Source organism: Bos indicus x Bos taurus, chromosome 7 (assembly GCF_003369695.1).
Source record: "Bos indicus x Bos taurus breed Angus x Brahman F1 hybrid chromosome 7, Bos_hybrid_MaternalHap_v2.0, whole genome shotgun sequence".
NCBI lineage: Eukaryota > Metazoa > Chordata > Mammalia > Artiodactyla > Bovidae > Bos > Bos indicus x Bos taurus.
The window spans coordinates 59,075,352-59,092,884 of NC_040082.1; the positions used below are offsets into that span (position 1 = coordinate 59,075,352).

General features: G+C 45.6%; 2 protein-coding genes across 11 annotated transcripts in view; one reads left to right on the plus strand and one right to left on the minus strand.

The window, feature by feature from the left end:
- SRA1 (steroid receptor RNA activator 1) lies at window positions 1-6,908 on the plus strand. The gene is made up of 6 exons (XM_027546277.1): window positions 1-305; window positions 678-800; window positions 926-1,051; window positions 5,378-5,586; window positions 6,046-6,154; window positions 6,308-6,908. The coding sequence occupies exons 2-6, from the start codon at window positions 776-778 to the stop codon at window positions 6,517-6,519; spliced, it is 681 nt and encodes a 226-aa protein (XP_027402078.1). The 5' UTR covers window positions 1-305; window positions 678-775; the 3' UTR covers window positions 6,520-6,908.
- Window positions 6,909-7,670: 762 nt separating this feature from the next.
- The window catches only part of LOC113895271 (ankyrin repeat and KH domain-containing protein 1), a 112,597-nt gene continuing 102,734 nt past the window's right edge, over window positions 7,671-17,533 (minus strand). For 6 of the 10 annotated variants that reach the window (XM_027546262.1, XM_027546260.1, XM_027546267.1 and 3 more), the window contains 5 exons: window positions 17,074-17,249; window positions 16,225-16,389; window positions 13,070-13,179; window positions 8,172-8,345; window positions 7,671-8,012 (listed from right to left, as the gene is read on the minus strand). In XM_027546262.1, the coding sequence (XP_027402063.1) occupies window positions 8,009-8,012; window positions 8,172-8,345; window positions 13,070-13,179; window positions 16,225-16,389; window positions 17,074-17,249 (629 nt within the window). In that variant the 3' untranslated portion in view covers window positions 7,671-8,008. Of the gene's footprint in view, window positions 8,013-8,171; window positions 8,346-13,069; window positions 13,180-15,467; window positions 15,947-16,224; window positions 16,390-17,073; window positions 17,250-17,533 lie in introns of those variants that run through there. The other 4 variants (XM_027546268.1, XM_027546263.1, XM_027546265.1 and 1 more) reach the window with 2 other exon arrangements.

Sequence of the window (17,533 nt, forward strand, 5' to 3'; positions counted from 1 at the left end):
TGGATGTAAGTATATTGGGCCTGGGACAGGGTTGGGAGTTAACAGCCTGTATGAGATGAGGGTCTGTATCTGTCCTTGGTGTTGGTGGCAGCTGGTAGTCACATAAGGGGATGGGAGAGTTGGAAATCTGACTTCATTTAACAAGTATATTTCTGAAGGACTTCTCTGTGCTAGGCATTAAGTCGGCATTGGAGGTATAATCAAATAGGGGCTCCACCTTCTGAGACTGTCAAATAAACGAAAGTCAAGGACTGAAGATAACATGCAGTACAACTGGGAAGTCTCAGAGGGTTGTGGGAGCTCAGGTGAGACACCTCAGAAGTACCTGGTCTGAGACACTTTAAAGTGTACTAGGCTTCCAGATAAATATATTCCAACCAAGAGAGTGTAAACGTTCAGGGAAGTGGACAGAAGTTCTGGAAGTCCACTTGGCTAGATCACAGTGGGGCATATGTGGGGCAGGAGCTTCTGGTGGTGTAAACTTGCTTCTGAGAGCAACTGTGATTTGGAGAGGGAACCCACAGGGGACTTAAGCTCCTAGAGCAGCACCTCCTGGAAAATAGCCCCATTTCGTACCATATAGTCAGCACTCCCGACTGTTAAGTAGCTGAAATAGACGGAGTTGGAGCAGGGTCTCGACGGCGATTTTCAGCGTTCCTGAATTGTCCATCCTGGAGGGTCCAGGAACTCTGCCCTGTCGGGGGCGTGTCCTAGCCGGCTGGGTGCGGCCGCCCCGGAAATGACGTGATGCCCCGCTGGCCGTGCGGAAGTGGAGATGGCGGAGCTGTATGTGAAGCCGGGTGAGCGAGGCGGGTGGGCTAGGGAGCTGGGTCCTCCCCTGGCCCAGGCTGGGGGCGGTTACCGTGTGGGGTGCGGACCCTCTGTCGCCCCCTCGGGCTCGCTTCACGTCTTCTCACTTTTGCAGGCAACACGGAGCGCGGCTGGAACGATCCGCCGCAGTTCTCCTATGGGCTGCAGACCCAGGCTGGCGGACCCAAGCGCTCGCCTCTCACCAAGAGGGTCGCCGCTCCCCAGGATGGATCCCCCAGAGGTGCGTGAGAGCCCTGTGTGCCGAGACCCCCCGAGAATGGGCTGTGCCGGGATAAGCTTGCCCCGCTAGCCTATTTTTCTCTTCTGAGGACTTACTGAGGGAGAGGTTGGAGTCCCAGAAAGGGGCTCGGTTCAGGCCTTTTTCTGAGCTCCTCTGAATCGATGGACGTGGATTTGGGTGGACTCCGGGACTTGGTGATGGACAGGGAGGTCTGCTGTGCTGCGGTTCATGGGGCCGCAAAGAGTCGGACACGACAGAGCGACTGAACTGAACTATCTGTTGCCCAGGTTTGTCTCCAAAGAATCTGCTTTCGTTCTAGGTGACCTCATCCAGACTTACGGTTTTTAATGTAGTTTTTGTTACCAAATTATTTTCAAATTCTGTTCCAAACTTGGATCTTTTCTCGGAACCCCATGGTGGTACATCCATTTGTATGTTCTACCTCATCACTGGACTGTATGATAAGCATCTCAGACTTAACGTGTCATTCATGTAATCAGTATCATCTACTGAGCACCTGCTGTGTTTGAAGGCAAACTAGACAGCAGTGAACAAGACAAAAAGTTTTGTTTTCTTGGCGAAAGATGAAACTTTGGAGAAAGATGAAATGGTGGTAAGGACTCTGCAGAGAAATAAAACAGGGTGATGTGAGAGTCATTGGGTAACTAAGGTATCCGAAGGGCTGACATTTAAGCTGAAACCTGAAGGATTAAAAAGGCAGTCATGCAAAGATCAGGTGCAAGAGTATTCCAGGCATTAGAAACAGCTAGTGCAGAAGCCCAGAGGTAAGTTTGGCAAATTTAGACTAAAGGAATATCTGATGGCTAGAGCATAGTGGGCTAGGGATAGAGTTGAAGATGATCTGTGGCACTTTAAGGGCTTCCCAGGTGGCACCATGGTAAAGAGTCTGCCTGCCAGTGCAGGAAATTGAGGAAACACAAGTTCGATTTTTGGGTCAGGAAGAGCCCCTGGAATAGGAAATAGCAACCCACGCCAGTATTCTTGCCTGGAAAATTCCATGGACAGAGGATCCTGGTGGGCTACAGTCCATGGGGTTGCAAAGAGTGGGACATGATTGAGTGATGACTGATGTGACCCTGAATAGGGGGCTCAGATTCAGCTCTTTTCATCCCTCTATTATCCACACCTATAACATTGCAGAGTTACGATATAAATCAGTTTCTTAACCTTATCACTACTGGCCTTTTGGGCCAGATCATTCTTTTTTGTGAGGGATTGTCTTGTACATGTAGGTACATTGTAAGATGTCTGCAGCATCCCTGGCTTCTACTCACTGGATGCCAGTAGCACCCACCCAAAGTTGTGACAGTCAAAAGTGTCTCCAGAGGTTTGGAGGCAAAATCTCCCCAGATTGAGAAACACTGACTGACTTACATGTTTAAAAAGATCACTGTGTTTGCTCTGTGGAAAACAGATTTTAGGGAAGAAGTGAAAAAAACTATAACACAGGTAAAATATGATAATTTGGCCAGGGGTAGGAGTACTAGAGGTAGTAGTAATTGGATGGATATGGACAAAGTCAGTAGGAATGAGTAGATACAATAGGTGAGGTGAAAGAAGAGGCTATGTAACTTACATTTTTTCACTTGAGGAACTGGATGGTGTTCATTGATATGGGATAACTGGGTTTTGGCAGGGTAGGAGAAAAGCAAGATTTCTGTCTTGGCCATGTTGACTTTGGGCTGCTACTTTGGGGAGAGCTCTGGGCCTGAATTATAGAAATGTGTCACTATCATATGAATAGTATTTAATGTCATGAACTTGAGTGCAAAAAGTAAAGACAGGACTCAAGACAGAACCCTAGGGTTCTCTAGCATTTCAAGGTTGAAGAGAGAATTAGCAAAGGAGGCTGAGAAATGACCAGTGAAGTAAGAAAAGTAGAATTACTCTCTGGGAGAGAGTAGTATCTTGATTCAACCCTGATGAATGCTGCTGAGAAGTAAGTAAGATGGAGAAAAGGGACCACTTGATTTGACAGACGTAGCAATCACCAGTGATCCTAACAGAAGCATTCAGGAGTGATGAGAAGTAGGGCAGTACCTGAGGATGGAATGTGAGGTAAGGGAGAGTTCTGCGTGCTGATGGGATGGCTCAGTAGAGGGAGAACTGATTGCTCAGGGGAAAGGGATGACTGCAGGAGCAAAGCCCAGAGAAGGCAAGAGAGGTGGGTAGAGCCCAGCTGGAGAGAGAGCCTCTGGGAGAAGCGGGAGCCTTTCATCTACTAGAAGAGAAAGGAAAGTAGCTCCAGGTGCAGGTGGGTAGGCAGAACTGGTGGTGAGAAGATGAGTGTTCCTGTTTAATGACCTTTATTTTCTCGGTGAAATGTGAGGCAGGGTCAGAAGTAGACATCAAGGAAAGGAAAATAAAGGGAGAAGGTAGAAAAGTTTATAGGCGATAAGATGTGGAAATAATTGTTCTGAAGAGGAGAAAAAAGAGGCAAAGTATAGGATTTTCAGGCAGTGTTAGATGTTTTTTAAAATCTGTAGCTATGAATTTAAACCCATGCTCCCTGCAATTGAAGGTGGATTCTCAACCAGGGAGACCACCAGGGAAGTCCCTGTGTTGCTGCTGCTGCTGCTAAGTCGCTTCAGTCGTGTCCGACTCTGCGACCCCATAGACGGCAGCCCACCAGGCTCCCCTGTCCCTGGGATTCTCCAGGCAAGAACACTGGAGTGGGTTGCCATTTCCTTCTCCAATGCATGAAAGTGAAAAGTGAAAGTGAAGTCGCTCAGTTGTGTCCAACTCTTAGAAACCCTATGGACTGCAGCCCACCAGGCTTCTCCGTCCATGGGATTTTCCAGGCAAGAGTACTGGAGTGGGGTGCCATTGCCTTCTCTAGGCAAGTCCCTGTAGCTATATCAATTTAAAGGGAGTGATTTTAATGCACCTTGAAAATCTGAGTAACTGCGCTAGAGAGTAGGAGGGGTGGACACTGTTGTTGAGAACAAGGCAGATGATGAGATGCTGAAGGAGAGTGGTCACTGGAGGTGAGGTCAAATTGACAGACCAATTAGATGAATTATCATCCATGTGCATATTAATACATGAAAGTAATTTTTGACTTTTCTTCTCCAGTATTCTCATTTTTCATAGTGATTCTGCCATCGTGTCATCAAAGTCAGATACCAAGAGTCACTCTTGGCTCCTGTCTTTCACCCCCATTCCATCAAGATTTGTTCTGTCTCCTCCTAAATAAATCAGACCACCCCATTTCCCCTTGTCTACTCTCACTCTAGTCCCTGCCAGCCTTCTCTTTCCTGGACTGTTGTTAACCTCCCAACTGGTATCCCTGCCCTTCTTTACCTATTCTCATCGACTTTTCACAGACCATAAAGAGTGAACGCCATAAAACACAAGTTTAGTGACATTACCCCCTGCTTTTATAAACCTGGCAATGGTTTCCTGTTACCATTAATGGAGTAATAGCTCAAAACTGGGCTTCCCTGGTAGCTCAGCTGGTAAAGAATCCGCCTGAAATGCAGGAGACTCCAGTTCGATTCCTGGGTCAGGAAGATCCCCTGGAGAAGGGATAGGCTACCCACTCCAGTATTCCTGGGCCTCCCTGTGGCTTAGTCGGTAAAGAATCCACCTGCAGTGCGGGAGACCTTGGTTTGATCCCTAGGTTGGGAAGATCTCCTGGAGAAGGGCATGACAACCCATTCCAATATTCTTGCCTGGAGAATACCCATGGACAAAGGAGCCTGGTGGGCTACAGCCCATGGGCTCGCAAAGAGTCGGACATGACTGAGCGACTAAGCGCAGACAGCTCAAGACCAAACTCCTCCAAAGTCCTGCAGGGTCTGGACCCCTACTTACCTCTCCAGTGAAAGCTCATAATTTCTGTGTTAAGCATTTCTAGCCACACAGGCCTTGTTTCTGTTCCTTGAACATCAGGACTTTTCCCTTCTCTTGGGCACTGCCGTTACCTATACCCTCGTACTTGGTTCCTTCAACTCTTAATGACTGCATCTATCTCATCCAAGTTCTTAACTTTGTGAGCACTTTTTGCTACTCACTTTAGCAGCTGTACCTATATTCTTACACTTAATCATCGTAACCTTGTGAAATAAGTGCTGCTACTGTAATATCCCCATTTTATAGAAGAGGAACCCAAGCTCAGAGGTTAAAAGTAACTTGCCAGATGTCACATTGTGTTGAATTAGGGCAAACTTTGACATCACCTTAGAAGGCCTTCCTTGAACAGTCTAGGTAGGGTCCTCTACTACTATTCTGCTTTACCACAGCATCCATTTTTATTTCTTTGTATATAAGCCATATTTGCTTGATCCTGCTTTATCTTTTCAGTCCCTACCTCAGAGACATCTCCTGGGCTCCCCCCAATGGGGCCTCCACCTCCTTCAAGTAAGGCTTCCAGACCCCCCCAATTTGTGGGGAGCTGTCCTCCCTCCAGAACGGAGCCCATGGATTCCCCAGTCGTTGAGTCTGAGACTCTGCTGGAAGATGTACTGAGACCTTTGGAACGGGCATTGGAGGACTGCCGTGGCCACATAAAGGTAAGTGGGAAAGCTCCCATCAACAGCCAGATGCAGGTGTGGCTCCCAAAGGTAGACCCTCTGACCTGATGAGCAGTCTTAAAGCAAAGTAGAGTGGTCTTAGGCCCTTAGAATCCCATGGAGAGAGGAGCCTGGTGGGCTACAGTCCATGGGGTTGCAAAGAGTTGGACACAACTGAGCGGCTGACACTTTCACTTTCCTTATTGTAAAGCAACACTATAGAATTAATTTTTAACCATCTGAAAAACTCCAGAAATTTAAAAATTCTAGCCATACACACATTTTCCTTGAAAAGAGATCCATAGATTTCATCAGATTCTTAGTGGGGCCTCTAATCTTTTCGTAAAGAACCATAACTCAGATTGAGTATAAAGTTCCTGGGCCAGACAGAGCATGTGCTGCCTACCCTGCCCCTGCAGGGCTGGCAGCACTGACTTGGAGGGTGCTTCTGTCTCGCAGAAGCAGGTATGTGATGACATCAGCCGACGCCTGGCTCTGCTGCAGGAACAATGGGCTGGAGGGAAGCTGTCAATGCCTGTAAAGAAGAGGATGGCTCTGCTGGTGCAAGGTGTGGTGGGGTCCCTTGGTATAGCCTAACCCCTCATCCTGCCATGGTTGTCCGAGTTGGACTAGGTGCTGAGATTTTGACTGGGGGAGGGGGGAGGAGTGGCAGCTATATCTTTGGCTCCAGGTTGCTTGCTCAGCCCCTCTCTCTCCTCAGAGCTTTCAAGCCACCAGTGGGATGCAGCAGATGACATCCACCGCTCACTCATGGTTGACCATGTGACTGAGGTCAGTCAGTGGATGGTGGGAGTTAAAAGATTAATTGCGGTAAAGAGGAGTCTGTTTTCAGAGGAGGAGGCCAATGAAGAGAAATCCATAGCCACAGCTGAGCAGAACCAAACTGTACCAGGCATCCAGCATGACCTGTGATCCTGTGGGTTCCCCAGACTCATCTCACACCATCTCCTGTGCCTTGGCATGGGAGGCTTCTCTAACTTGACTCCTTTTTACCACTGGGAAGACGGTCTGCCCATGGGAAACTCTGGCCTGACCCATTTCTGGGGGAAGAGGTCTCACCTGGACCGCAACGAGGTTGCTTTATCATACCATATGCATTTCAATAAAAACATCTCAATATAGTGGGCCCTGGGTAGGAGAGATGAGCGAGCCCTTCATATGTTCCCTCTGGTGTCCTTGACTGCTCTGCTTCTTGTTTTCCTCTATTCATCATGAATGGCCTTGCTAAGCATGAGTAGATTATCACCTGGCACTTTCCCCCAAATTACATGGAAACATACATCCCTTTCTGGGCTGAGTCATCTATGTTTGGATGACTTTGTTTCAACATGGAAACAAAGGCTCAAATAGCATGGGGAGATTTTTTTCTCTTAAAAGGAGGAGACTGCTTATTTGCATTGCATCACCCTTGATGTATGCAAGTGCTACAGAGATTATAACATAGCTATATAAACTGAAGGTGAAAAGGACCAGATTGTTGCAATATGGGAACATGATTTTTCCCCATGGGGGCAGGGGAGGGGGAGCAGGATTATGACTCTTTATCTGACTCACCAAATAAGCTGCTGCCTCGGTTTGGGCCCTAAGGTCTTCTAACACTTTGAGGACAACAGAACCAGGTGGAAGGGGCCAGGAGGTTCACATCATGCTGTGAGAAGGGAGAGTACAGGTTTTCAGTGTTGGAATAAGGTTGGTACTTACAAGTAGGAGGCAGAAAAGGCATGGGGAGAGACCAAAGAAGGCTGTAGGCTGGGGCAGTGCCTCTTGTTTCCTGCTTTGAAACAACTAGGGAGGGACTGCTAGAGAGGCTGATTCCGGGAAGGGTGCTTCCTGGAAAGGCTTGAACTGCCCTCGGCAGGGGTCAGGCTATTGCTGTTTATGGTTTGGCAGCTCCTATGACCTGTCCCCAAAGTCTGCCTCAGGGTCTAATTGCTGTTCCAAGTGGGCCCAGAGGGAGCTAGGAAGGGACCTGGGACCTCTAATCCTAACCAGGTTTGCTGGGGCCCTTACATTATGGCTGAGCTGGGAAGATCAACATTGAGGAGAACACTGGAGCCAAGACATTTCTTTGAATGTTTACTAAGCAGTCAGAAAGTGACATTCTCCATTCCCCTGGCCCAGCCTCAGCTGTAACCAAGTGCCAGGGGTTGGGAGGAGTGGCTACAGACCAAAGAAAGTAGAGCTAAGGGCTTGGCAAGTTGCCTACTCCTATCCCTGGTCTAGCTGCCTCAGACCCAACATGGAGGCCCAGAACCAACATATCACCCCCTTCCAGATTAGATGAGGCCAGTAGGCCTTTGGATACCCCAGAGAAAGGAGGTAGCGGCAGCAGCGTGACGGAATCCTCTCATTCCACATGTGGTCATCTGCACTGGATCAGATGTCCATTCCAAACTGTTCATCATCTGGGGAGAGAAAGGGCAGGACTGGTTGCTGGGCTGGCAGTCTGTGGCTTCGGTGTTAGTTCAGACAGCCCCCTCAGAACTGACCCCCACCCCCAATCTACGTAATTGGGGCTTTTGGGTTCAAAGCCATATTAAAATTTTAGGGCCTGCTTTCCTTACCGGGTATCTCTTCCTCTGTCTCCTTCTGCTCCGTCAGCTCCTCTAGCTTGGGGGGTGGGGCTGTTGGAGGCGCTGTGACCCCGGGAATCTGGGGGAGGCAGCAGGGAGGCCTCCGGGCAGTGGGCGAGTTCTTGCACTCCAGCAGGAACTTTAGGTCGTAGATGATCCTGGTGCCTGTCAAGGGGTAGGGGCTAGGTAAGAGGCAGGAGCTTGGGTACAAAGCTGTTTGGGACCCCCAGACACAGGTCTTTTAGGTGCCAAGGGGTTACATCTCCCCTTTTCTTAAGGGCTACTGCTCTGCAGCCCAGTCAGGATCTCAGCTGACTAGCTCTCATAGCACTTGGAAGGCTTCTGGGCCTAACCAAGATGTGTCTGAGCACCATAGAGCAAGTGGGGCATCCCAGCTGGTCTAGGCAGGGTCTTTTGGTTTAGGGGAGCTCCAGGAGCACCACCAGACTTGGAGCTCAAGAACTTCTGGAGGTTCCTGTCCTCTGCTGGCTCTGAACTTCACCTATTTGGTTCAAAAGGTAGGGCCTAGCCCTTTAGCCCCAGGTGGATGAGGAAGCCGAAGAACAGATGTGAAGGCTAGTGCTGCCACCTGGGCTTGGACAGGGAGGGGCAGTGCTCCTCCTCTGAAACCCAGGGACAGGCTCTTCTCATCCTGACCCCTCCCAAGTCCTGTCAGGCTCAGCTCAGCCCAGAGGACTTGGCCCCTGCCATGTCCTCACAAGGCCCTACCTCTTCTCACTCCTCCCCTTTGCCTGCGTGGCAGGAACCCCTAAGTAGGTGTGATTCCAGGCTGCTCCACTAATCATGCACCAGGCAACCCAGCCAGCACAGCGGCCTAAAGCCCCTGCCCCCGACTGCCCCCACCTCCAGCCCCCGATCCCCACCATTTGCAGCTTTGCAAAACCCAGTTGCTTCCTGCTGAGGCCACACAGCCAAGGGGCCAAAGCTCCTGCTATAACTCCCAGGCAGCAATACTGGCAGGGGTGGGTGAACAAGGAGCCCAGAACCCAGGCCACAGTGATGATTTCCGCCCAGAGTCACCCGGAAAATAGGCAGAAGGCCATGTTGCATCACTTCCAGGTTTTAGGGAACCGAACATAGGTTCCAAGAACGCACCCCGCTAAAAGCTAAAATATGCAAGGGGGCCTGCACACAACTCCAGTCCCGCACCTCCCCGCCCACGTTCCGCGACAAGCACACGCAGGCCTGCCTGCTGCCTGTCGACCCTGGCCCGGCCCTCTGACCTCCGGGGGTTGCGGCGTATAGCGTGCCCCCGGCCCGCCCCCGGCGTGCTGCCGTAGCAGTCGGGCAGCCCTTCCCTGCCCCCATGAATCGGGCAGCTGGTGGATGGGGCATAGCGAACGGAAAGAGCAGGAAGGCAGTGGCTGGTGCTGAGGACGCTGAGCGCAGCCTGTCGCGGACTCTGCCTACCATGTGCGGTCGCAGCCACAACACCGGGACGACGTCACGGCGGGGGCGGGCCGGCCGTCACTCAACCCGAAGATCCCGCCCTACCCTCGTGGAAGCAAGCCCCAAACTCAGCGAAAGTTTGAGAGTGTCCCCGGACCTGCCCTGGCCTCCAGTTCCTCCTGGCCCCAAACAGGCCAGCCTGCTTTTGCCTATGAGCGCTGCAGTCACTCAGTCATTTACTATTTACTATTTCCAGCGGGTGCTGGGAACGCGTGAGGTATGGCACACGTTTTTTGCTTGTATTCATCCATTCCTCTCAACAGTTGGATAGTAAGACACTATTATTAGTTAAGTTACAAGTGAGGACACCAAAGCCCAGAGAGGTTACGTCATGGTTGGAAGTCATGGATCTTGTATTAGGAACAAGTATTCATACTTGAGTGTGTCTGATTTAAGTGTGTGCCCCTAAGCACAGCTATTATGCCCCCCATTAATCAGTTTCAGTACAGGGTTAAAGTGCCTTGATGGCCTGGTGCACAGACATTTGTTGTGGAGTAAGTGGACTGATTAAAGGATGAATAAAGGTTGGAAGATACAATAGGCCTGTTCTTTGATCTCTGCCACAGCTAACCTCAGTTCAGTTCAATCTCTCAGTCGTATCTGATTCTGCGATCCCATGGACTGCACGCCAGGCCTCCCTGTCCATCACCAATTCCTGGAGTCTACTCAAACTTATGTCCACTGAGTGAGTGATGCCATCCAACCATCTCATCCTCTGTCATCCCCTTCTCCTCCTGCCTTTAATCTTTCCTAGCTAACCTCACAACCTCAGAAAACTAAAGAAGGGCTGGGGGCTGGAGAGGAGGGCTTGGTTTTTTAGCCCTCTGGCAAGACAGAGTCTGGCTTTTTTTTTGGCCAAGTCTCCAAGCATGTAGGATCTTAGTTCCTCAATCAGGGATGGTATTCAAGCTCCCTGCAGTGGAAGCACTGAAGTGTGGAGTCTTAACCACTGGCCCAAGAGTGGCCTCTTAAAGGATTTTTTGATGTAGGCATGGTGATGTGAAAGAAGGCATGAAAGAGATGGTAAGAGAGTAAGTACTAAATTGAGTATACTAAAAATCTCAACTTGATCTAGTTTGCTGTTTGGCTTCCTCAAAATCAGTATATCCTTCACCAGTGTCCCCCTTCTCCTCCAGCCAATTAATTACAGGCCACCTGATTTCATGCATTTATCAGTATTACTTCAGCTTTGGCGTCACCAAATTTTCCTTCAGCTCTGATTTCTTTATTTATTAAAAAAAAAAAAAGACTATTTTACAAGTCACTGCTTCTCAAATTTTACTGTACACATAAATCACCTGGAGATCTTACTAAAATGAAGATTCTGATACAGTAATTAGAACTTGAAATTCTAGGCTTTTAATAAAATCCCAGGTGATGCCGACCCTTAGGTTTGCATGTCCTTAGAATCACACTTCAGGTAGCAAGGATATGAATGTTGTATTGTTCCAAAAAGGCTTTTGAGCCTCTTATAAAGTGGTATATACCTGAAAGAAGTGTTTTAATAATAAGTGCTGGAGCATAAGGCTTGGGATCAGATTGCGAGGAACTGTCTATGATAACTCAACTTTTAAGCAAGGTAAGTAGTCTAATGAGGAGAGTGGGAGATGGGATGGAGAATACTAAGACTGAAGGTGAAGACTCCAGCCTAGTGAAATGGGGTGGGCAAGAAGACAGTGGCTGCAAGGACGGAGAGAAGTGAAGGGGATCCAGATACACAGAGGAGTAAGGATAAGGTGACTGATTTAAGGGTAGGGTGGGAAGGAGATAAGCTAGGATAAGTCCCAGTCTTCTGACTTGAGTGTCTTGGTAGTTTATAGTACCAACTAATATAATAAGATGGAGAAGGCAATGGCACCCCACTCCAGCACTCTTGCCTGGAAAATCCCATGGATGGAGGAGCCTGGTGGGCTGCAGTCCATGGGGTCGCTAAGAGTTGGACACGACTGAGCGACTTCACTTTCACTTTTCACTTTCCTGCATTGGAGAAGGAAATGGCAACCCACTCCAGTGTTCTTGCCTGGAGAATCCCAGGGGCAGGAGAGCCTGGTGGGCTGACGTCTATGGGGTCACACAGAGTCGGACACGACTGAAGTGACTTAGCAGCAGCAATATAATAAGGAAAACAAGGGGAGGGGCATATACTATATTGGGGAGTATAAAATGTGTGTGGAATGTTCAGATGGAAAACACTGGAGAATGTTAAGTAAGGAGCCAGATGTACAGGTCTGAAGCTACAGAGGGAGAACTCTGGGCTAGTGATTCAGATTTGGGTGGAGTAAAATCTAAGGCTGTGGGATAAGATTCCTTGGGGAGAAGATACACCAAAAGAAGAGACCTGGGCACATCAACATTTCTTTAAGGGGTAGTGGAGGAAGAGGATTTCACCAAAGGAGACTGGGGAAGACCAGTGAGAGCAGAAGAACTACAAGACGAGTGTCAAAGGCTGTCAAGAAGGATCAGTATGGAAGTGAGGTCTCCCATCTATTAATCTCTTCTATAAAACAACAGCAGCAGTTACTACTACTACTATAAGACTACCACCAGAAGCTTACTTTTCTTGAGACACTGTGTGCTACAAGGGTTGGGGAACTAGAGAATAGGTAGTTGGATTTTAGAGAGAAAGCCAGATCCATTATCCATTCAACCTGCATGAAGGACCAAGAAATCAGAGGATTTTGTCAACACTTACTGACCATCAGAGTACAGGAGCTTTAAAAAGAAAAACAACTTAAACTCAGAGATCTGATTAAACCTGTAGGGAAATACCAGGTCTCTGCCACCAGGCAAATTACTGTGAACTAACATCAGAATCATTAAAATAAAACAGGAAGAGATGAAAAGCAATCACAAAATAGGTTTGCAATCTCATCATTAGATTTACAATCTTGTTTTCCAAATTAGGTCTTTAAGCTTAGGCTCCTGCCTTTATTGGATGTGGTCTTAACATACTTAAGTTTTGGATACTCAACCATTTCCTATCAGAGAGAGTGAAGGCAAAGTAACCTGTCAATAACATTGACACATGGTGACAAATCTTTGAGCATGAATAGAAAATGCAGCATTATTACAGTCTCTCACCCCAGGACAGGGTCCACGGGGAAGATGTCACAACCAGCCACATTTCTTGGTAGAAGAACTCCAGGGCTAGAGAACAAGATGTTCAGAGGCTGTTTTCATACAGTTTGTCTCTTCCTAGGTTTACAATGTGGTACAAAGGTCTTAAAACAGTGGGACAGAACTGTGTATACTAAGTAGTCCTCCCTGTCTGGCTTGAAACTCTAATATGATCAGCCTTTCCCCTTCTAAAAGTCACCTCAAACTAAGGATGGTACCTCCTATACTAATTTTGAGGTTGGGAAGACTTGGTGAGAATTTACAAGATGGAAACTATAGTTCCAGGTCCTGAGATCTCTTACCTCTGGTTGGGAGAGGCCACCATTGGCTGTCCAACTCTCTTCTTCGGTCTGGTTAGCTGAGGTGATGAAATTTCCCCTTTGAGAGCAGGGACTGAAGGAAGCAGACTGGCCTATAAAAGGGCAAGTCAGCACACTGTAGCCACAATAGGTTTAAAGGGTCTTAAAAACATCAATACTGTTATTGGTGGTGGGATTTTATTTTATTGAACACTACTTGAAATAAGTAGGTTCAGAAACCTTGATGATACAGTTTTATTTCTTGAATGAGCTGTTATTCACAGGGTTTGATCTATGCCTCGGCAGGATGTTCCTTTTATTTTTTCAGCAGGATGTTTCTTAATGACTTGAGGGCTCACTATGGGTGTGTAAGGTTTTCTTCTGCCTCCACTAAATCCCCAAAATCAATAATGGCTCTCACAACAGCAGGCTTTTGATTCCATGTAAGAACAAATAGTAGGGGCTCTCAAACCTCAGCAATGCATCAGATTCTAGCAGTCCTATACCGCATATTCTCATTCATGAGACAAGTAAATCTGTTAGAACTAGGAGACCCTTTTGAGTTCAGTTATACTAAATTTCATTTTCAGATGAGGAAAGTGAAGCCCAGAGATGAGAAATGACTTGCCTAAGGTCACACAGTATTGAGTAACAGAAATGAAAAGAGGATTTAGTTTTCTGAACTTGTTCCACTCTACCCACTCTGCCTCCCCACAAATCCCTTGTATATTTGAAAATAATTAAGTTCTTACCTGAGCTAGGTTTAATCCAAGGTTCAGGTTGGTAAAATAGCAGTAAAGTAATGCCAGGAAGAGGCAAGACAGAGGAAGAAGAGATTATAGCAGGCAAAATGTAGTGGGGAGTAGGTTACTGGGATTCAAATAGAAAAGAAGGCAGTACAGATAAAAGGACAGGAAGGAGGGTATCCTAAATAGCTGCTACAAACTGCACAGCTGCTATCTGTTCCTAATTCTCCTAGGGGGTTTCTTATAATTGTATCTTCTTCTTTTGGGTTCTAGTTCCTGACCTGAGATAAAGTTTCTCATTCTGTTGTCCTCAGGGTGTAGAAGATATTGGAAGAGCTCTTCCAAAAATTCAAATGTACTTTAATTAGTTAAGATAGAACACCACTTACTTTTTGTCCCACTGAATAGTTTACTTAATATTATCTCTCACTATATGTTTCATCAAGAGTAGTTCCATTCATTTCACTAATATTCGGTGATTTTTTTGTGGGGGGGGTGGTGTTATTAGTGATAACTGGATACAGCAAGATATGCAGGTGATCCTAGGGTTCCTTTGTTCCCCTCAAGGTGAGGAGGTCTCTTGAGACTACCTGATGTGGTTATTAAGCATTACAAAGGCAGTAGCTTCAACACCAGTGATAGTTTCTAAATCCAATCAAAATAGAAAATAAGAAATCTTTCATATGTAATATAATATAGAAGACAAAAGAACCAGGTATGTCTAACATAGAACAACATTGTGTATCTCATCTAGTGGTGGCTCTAGGAGGAAGGCAGAGAAGATTAAGAACTCCTGTTGGTATGAGAGTAGAAAAGTGTTTCTGGTATGGCTGTGCTCCTAGTTACTATTTTTCTGTGCAAGCTTCTTTGCCTTAAAGTGTGTTCTGGCTTCTCTATCAGTCTCCAACATTTTGTTTTCTTTTTTAGATTGCTTTTATCTAAGACCAAGTAATTCAACCACGTTACAACATGAACAAGTTGATAACTGTTCTTTTCATTTGGATAGTTTTTTTCTTCTCTATTGCATCAGATTCTTGGCATAGCCTATAGTTTGGCCAAAGCAATCCATTCCAGGGTTCCTGAGTTTAGTTTGTTGACCATATTGGCTCTTCATGAAACTAAGCTCAGAATTAGTCACATATTTATAAACATTCAGCTGATTTGACAATACAACAGAATTACATGAGTCACCCCACCCCCTCCTATGTCCCAACTCAAAACTTAAACACCTATAACCAAAATAAATCTTTAGATTAAAAAGTCAGGAAGCACAAAAGGAGTCTGAAGGGTGATCTGGGTGTCTTAAGTTTGTTCAGTGTCATCTGACTGAAATCCTACTGTTCTTATTAACATATTCATGATCCACAAAGAGCTAAACCTTTTAATGGCCTATCTGCTAAAATCAGATAGGATACATTACAGGGGCTTGAAACATTCTCACTTATAAAAATATATGCAAGAAAACCAAAGAACAAGGAAGTTTAACAGAGTAAGTATACAACTTATTCTAAAAGTGCTTTTGCAAGGCAATCTAAGAATGAACTCTAAAGTGTAAAATGTGAGAAGACTATTACAAATATAGTATTAACAACTTGGTTCAATATGATTGTGGATTGGGCAGTACCTGCATGACCACTGAAAGGATCACACCCCACTTCTAAACACTGTTCATCTTTTTATTGAATATCTGGTAAATATTTCACATTAATACAGGCTACATTAAGTAGAGCCACTATATGACAAGAAATTTACTCAACTTTTTCCTTTTAAGTATGTAAACAATTGTACATGTATTTACCACCCTAAAAGGTTGAAATATGTAATCATCTAATTCTTTTCTGCATACAAGTAGCATTCAGTATGTTTAGCCCAAAGCACTAATTTCAAAATGGCTAAACTAACCAGAGAACATAATCAGGTGGTTAGGAAATCAATTTGTTCTTATACAAGGGGCAATCAAATTTCCATTGCTAAAGCCTCAGAGAAAATTTCTTAGGCACATTAAAAAAAAATCCCCAGGGTTCTTCCAAGGTCAAAATTTCTCAAACAAGGCTAAAGAGTAAGACCTTCTAACTTAGTTGACATATTTGAGATGCATGTTTCCAATATGAGGTGCCCACGTGCCAGGCCAAATCTGAAAAGGGGGAGGAAAAATTGGAATTTCTAATTAGGAATCTTTAGACATTTACAAAACGAATATATAAATGCAATGGCAATTCACTGTTTCTGCCTAGAAAGAATACAGTACATGAAACAAAATGTTAAGTAGCATTATCTTGATACTGAAAAACTTAATTCAGATCAAGGTGGTAAGATGTCTTGACTTTTGATATTCAGAACTTGTATTACCCAAAGAATTAAAAGGATGACATGATAAATCTGAAAAATAAAAGAGCATTAAGTTCATTTTACCTGCTGGGCATCAGTGCATTCAGTTGAATTTTGAATAACTTTTATCATAGGGTTCCAAGAAGGATCTGGGTTGTGAAGTCCATTAAACAGAGGGCCTCCTGGAACATCAGCAAGCTGAGGATGGGAGGGTATTATGGTGCCTCCATACATGGAAATTGGTAGACCCTAAAACAGCAGAATGGTGTAATCATAAAGTGACTGTAAATGATGATTCCATAATACCAGCATAGATCTCTCTCATTTCCCTTCATTCAAAGAACTCCAGAGTATGTACAGCACCATTGTACAGTGTTGAGAAACCGAAAGTAGTTATCTACGTCAGCAACACATTTTCACTGAGAATAGAGAAAACAACTAAACCCAATATTCAATGATTGGGAAATTTCCAATATTTTATGAACATATAATACCCCAACTTTTCCACATTTTAGATTTACTTAAGCTTGTGCTAAGAAAAGGGAATTCTACACGATAGCTTGCAGCCACAGTCTGGCTTTACGGCAACCTGGAAGCTCTCAGAGCAGACAAGAGCGCAATGGTGAGCTCAGAGCCAGCTTTCCAGAGAGGGAGAGGCCTCCCTTCTCAGCTGTGGCAGCCAGATGCAAAGCAGCAAAAGTCAAATCTTCCAGGTTTGGAAAGAAGATGGCAGCATCTTCAGGATAGTTCGAGGACAAACTAACATAAACAACATAACCCACTTTTGAAAATAGATAAAAGATCTGACAAATTCATAGAAACAAACTAGTTATAACCAAAAACGAGAATTATTTCAGTACAAATTACTCCTTAACATGTGACTACATTGGCTGGCAAAGTGTTAAACAAGTACAATGATGTTTGTCAACTCACTTTAGAAAAATCCACAAAACTGCTTGCCATAGGCTGATGAAAAATGTTAGAGGGGGCTACCATTCCAGAATCATCTCTCTCCATTGGCTGATGCTGAGAGAATGTGCTTGGGTCTGACAATTGTTGATGCATTGGATGGTTCCCTATCACAGACTGTGACCAACCTGATAACCCTTCTATAAAAAGAATTGAAATCAAGAGTTAGATATTTATCTGGATAAAATAACAAAACATTACCACTGGAGTTTTTCATACTAAATTTAATCAAAAGCATTCCTTTGATAGCTCAGGACACATTCATAAAAATCTTTGCAATCCAAAAAAAAACCAAGTTCCTGTAACTGGATGTAGTCTTCGGAATATCCCAAACACTCTACCTTGTCCTTCAAAAGATTAAATGCTATCTGAAAGAAATCAAATGATTGTCCCATTCTCCAATGAAAAGCTTAAGAGGGAAAGG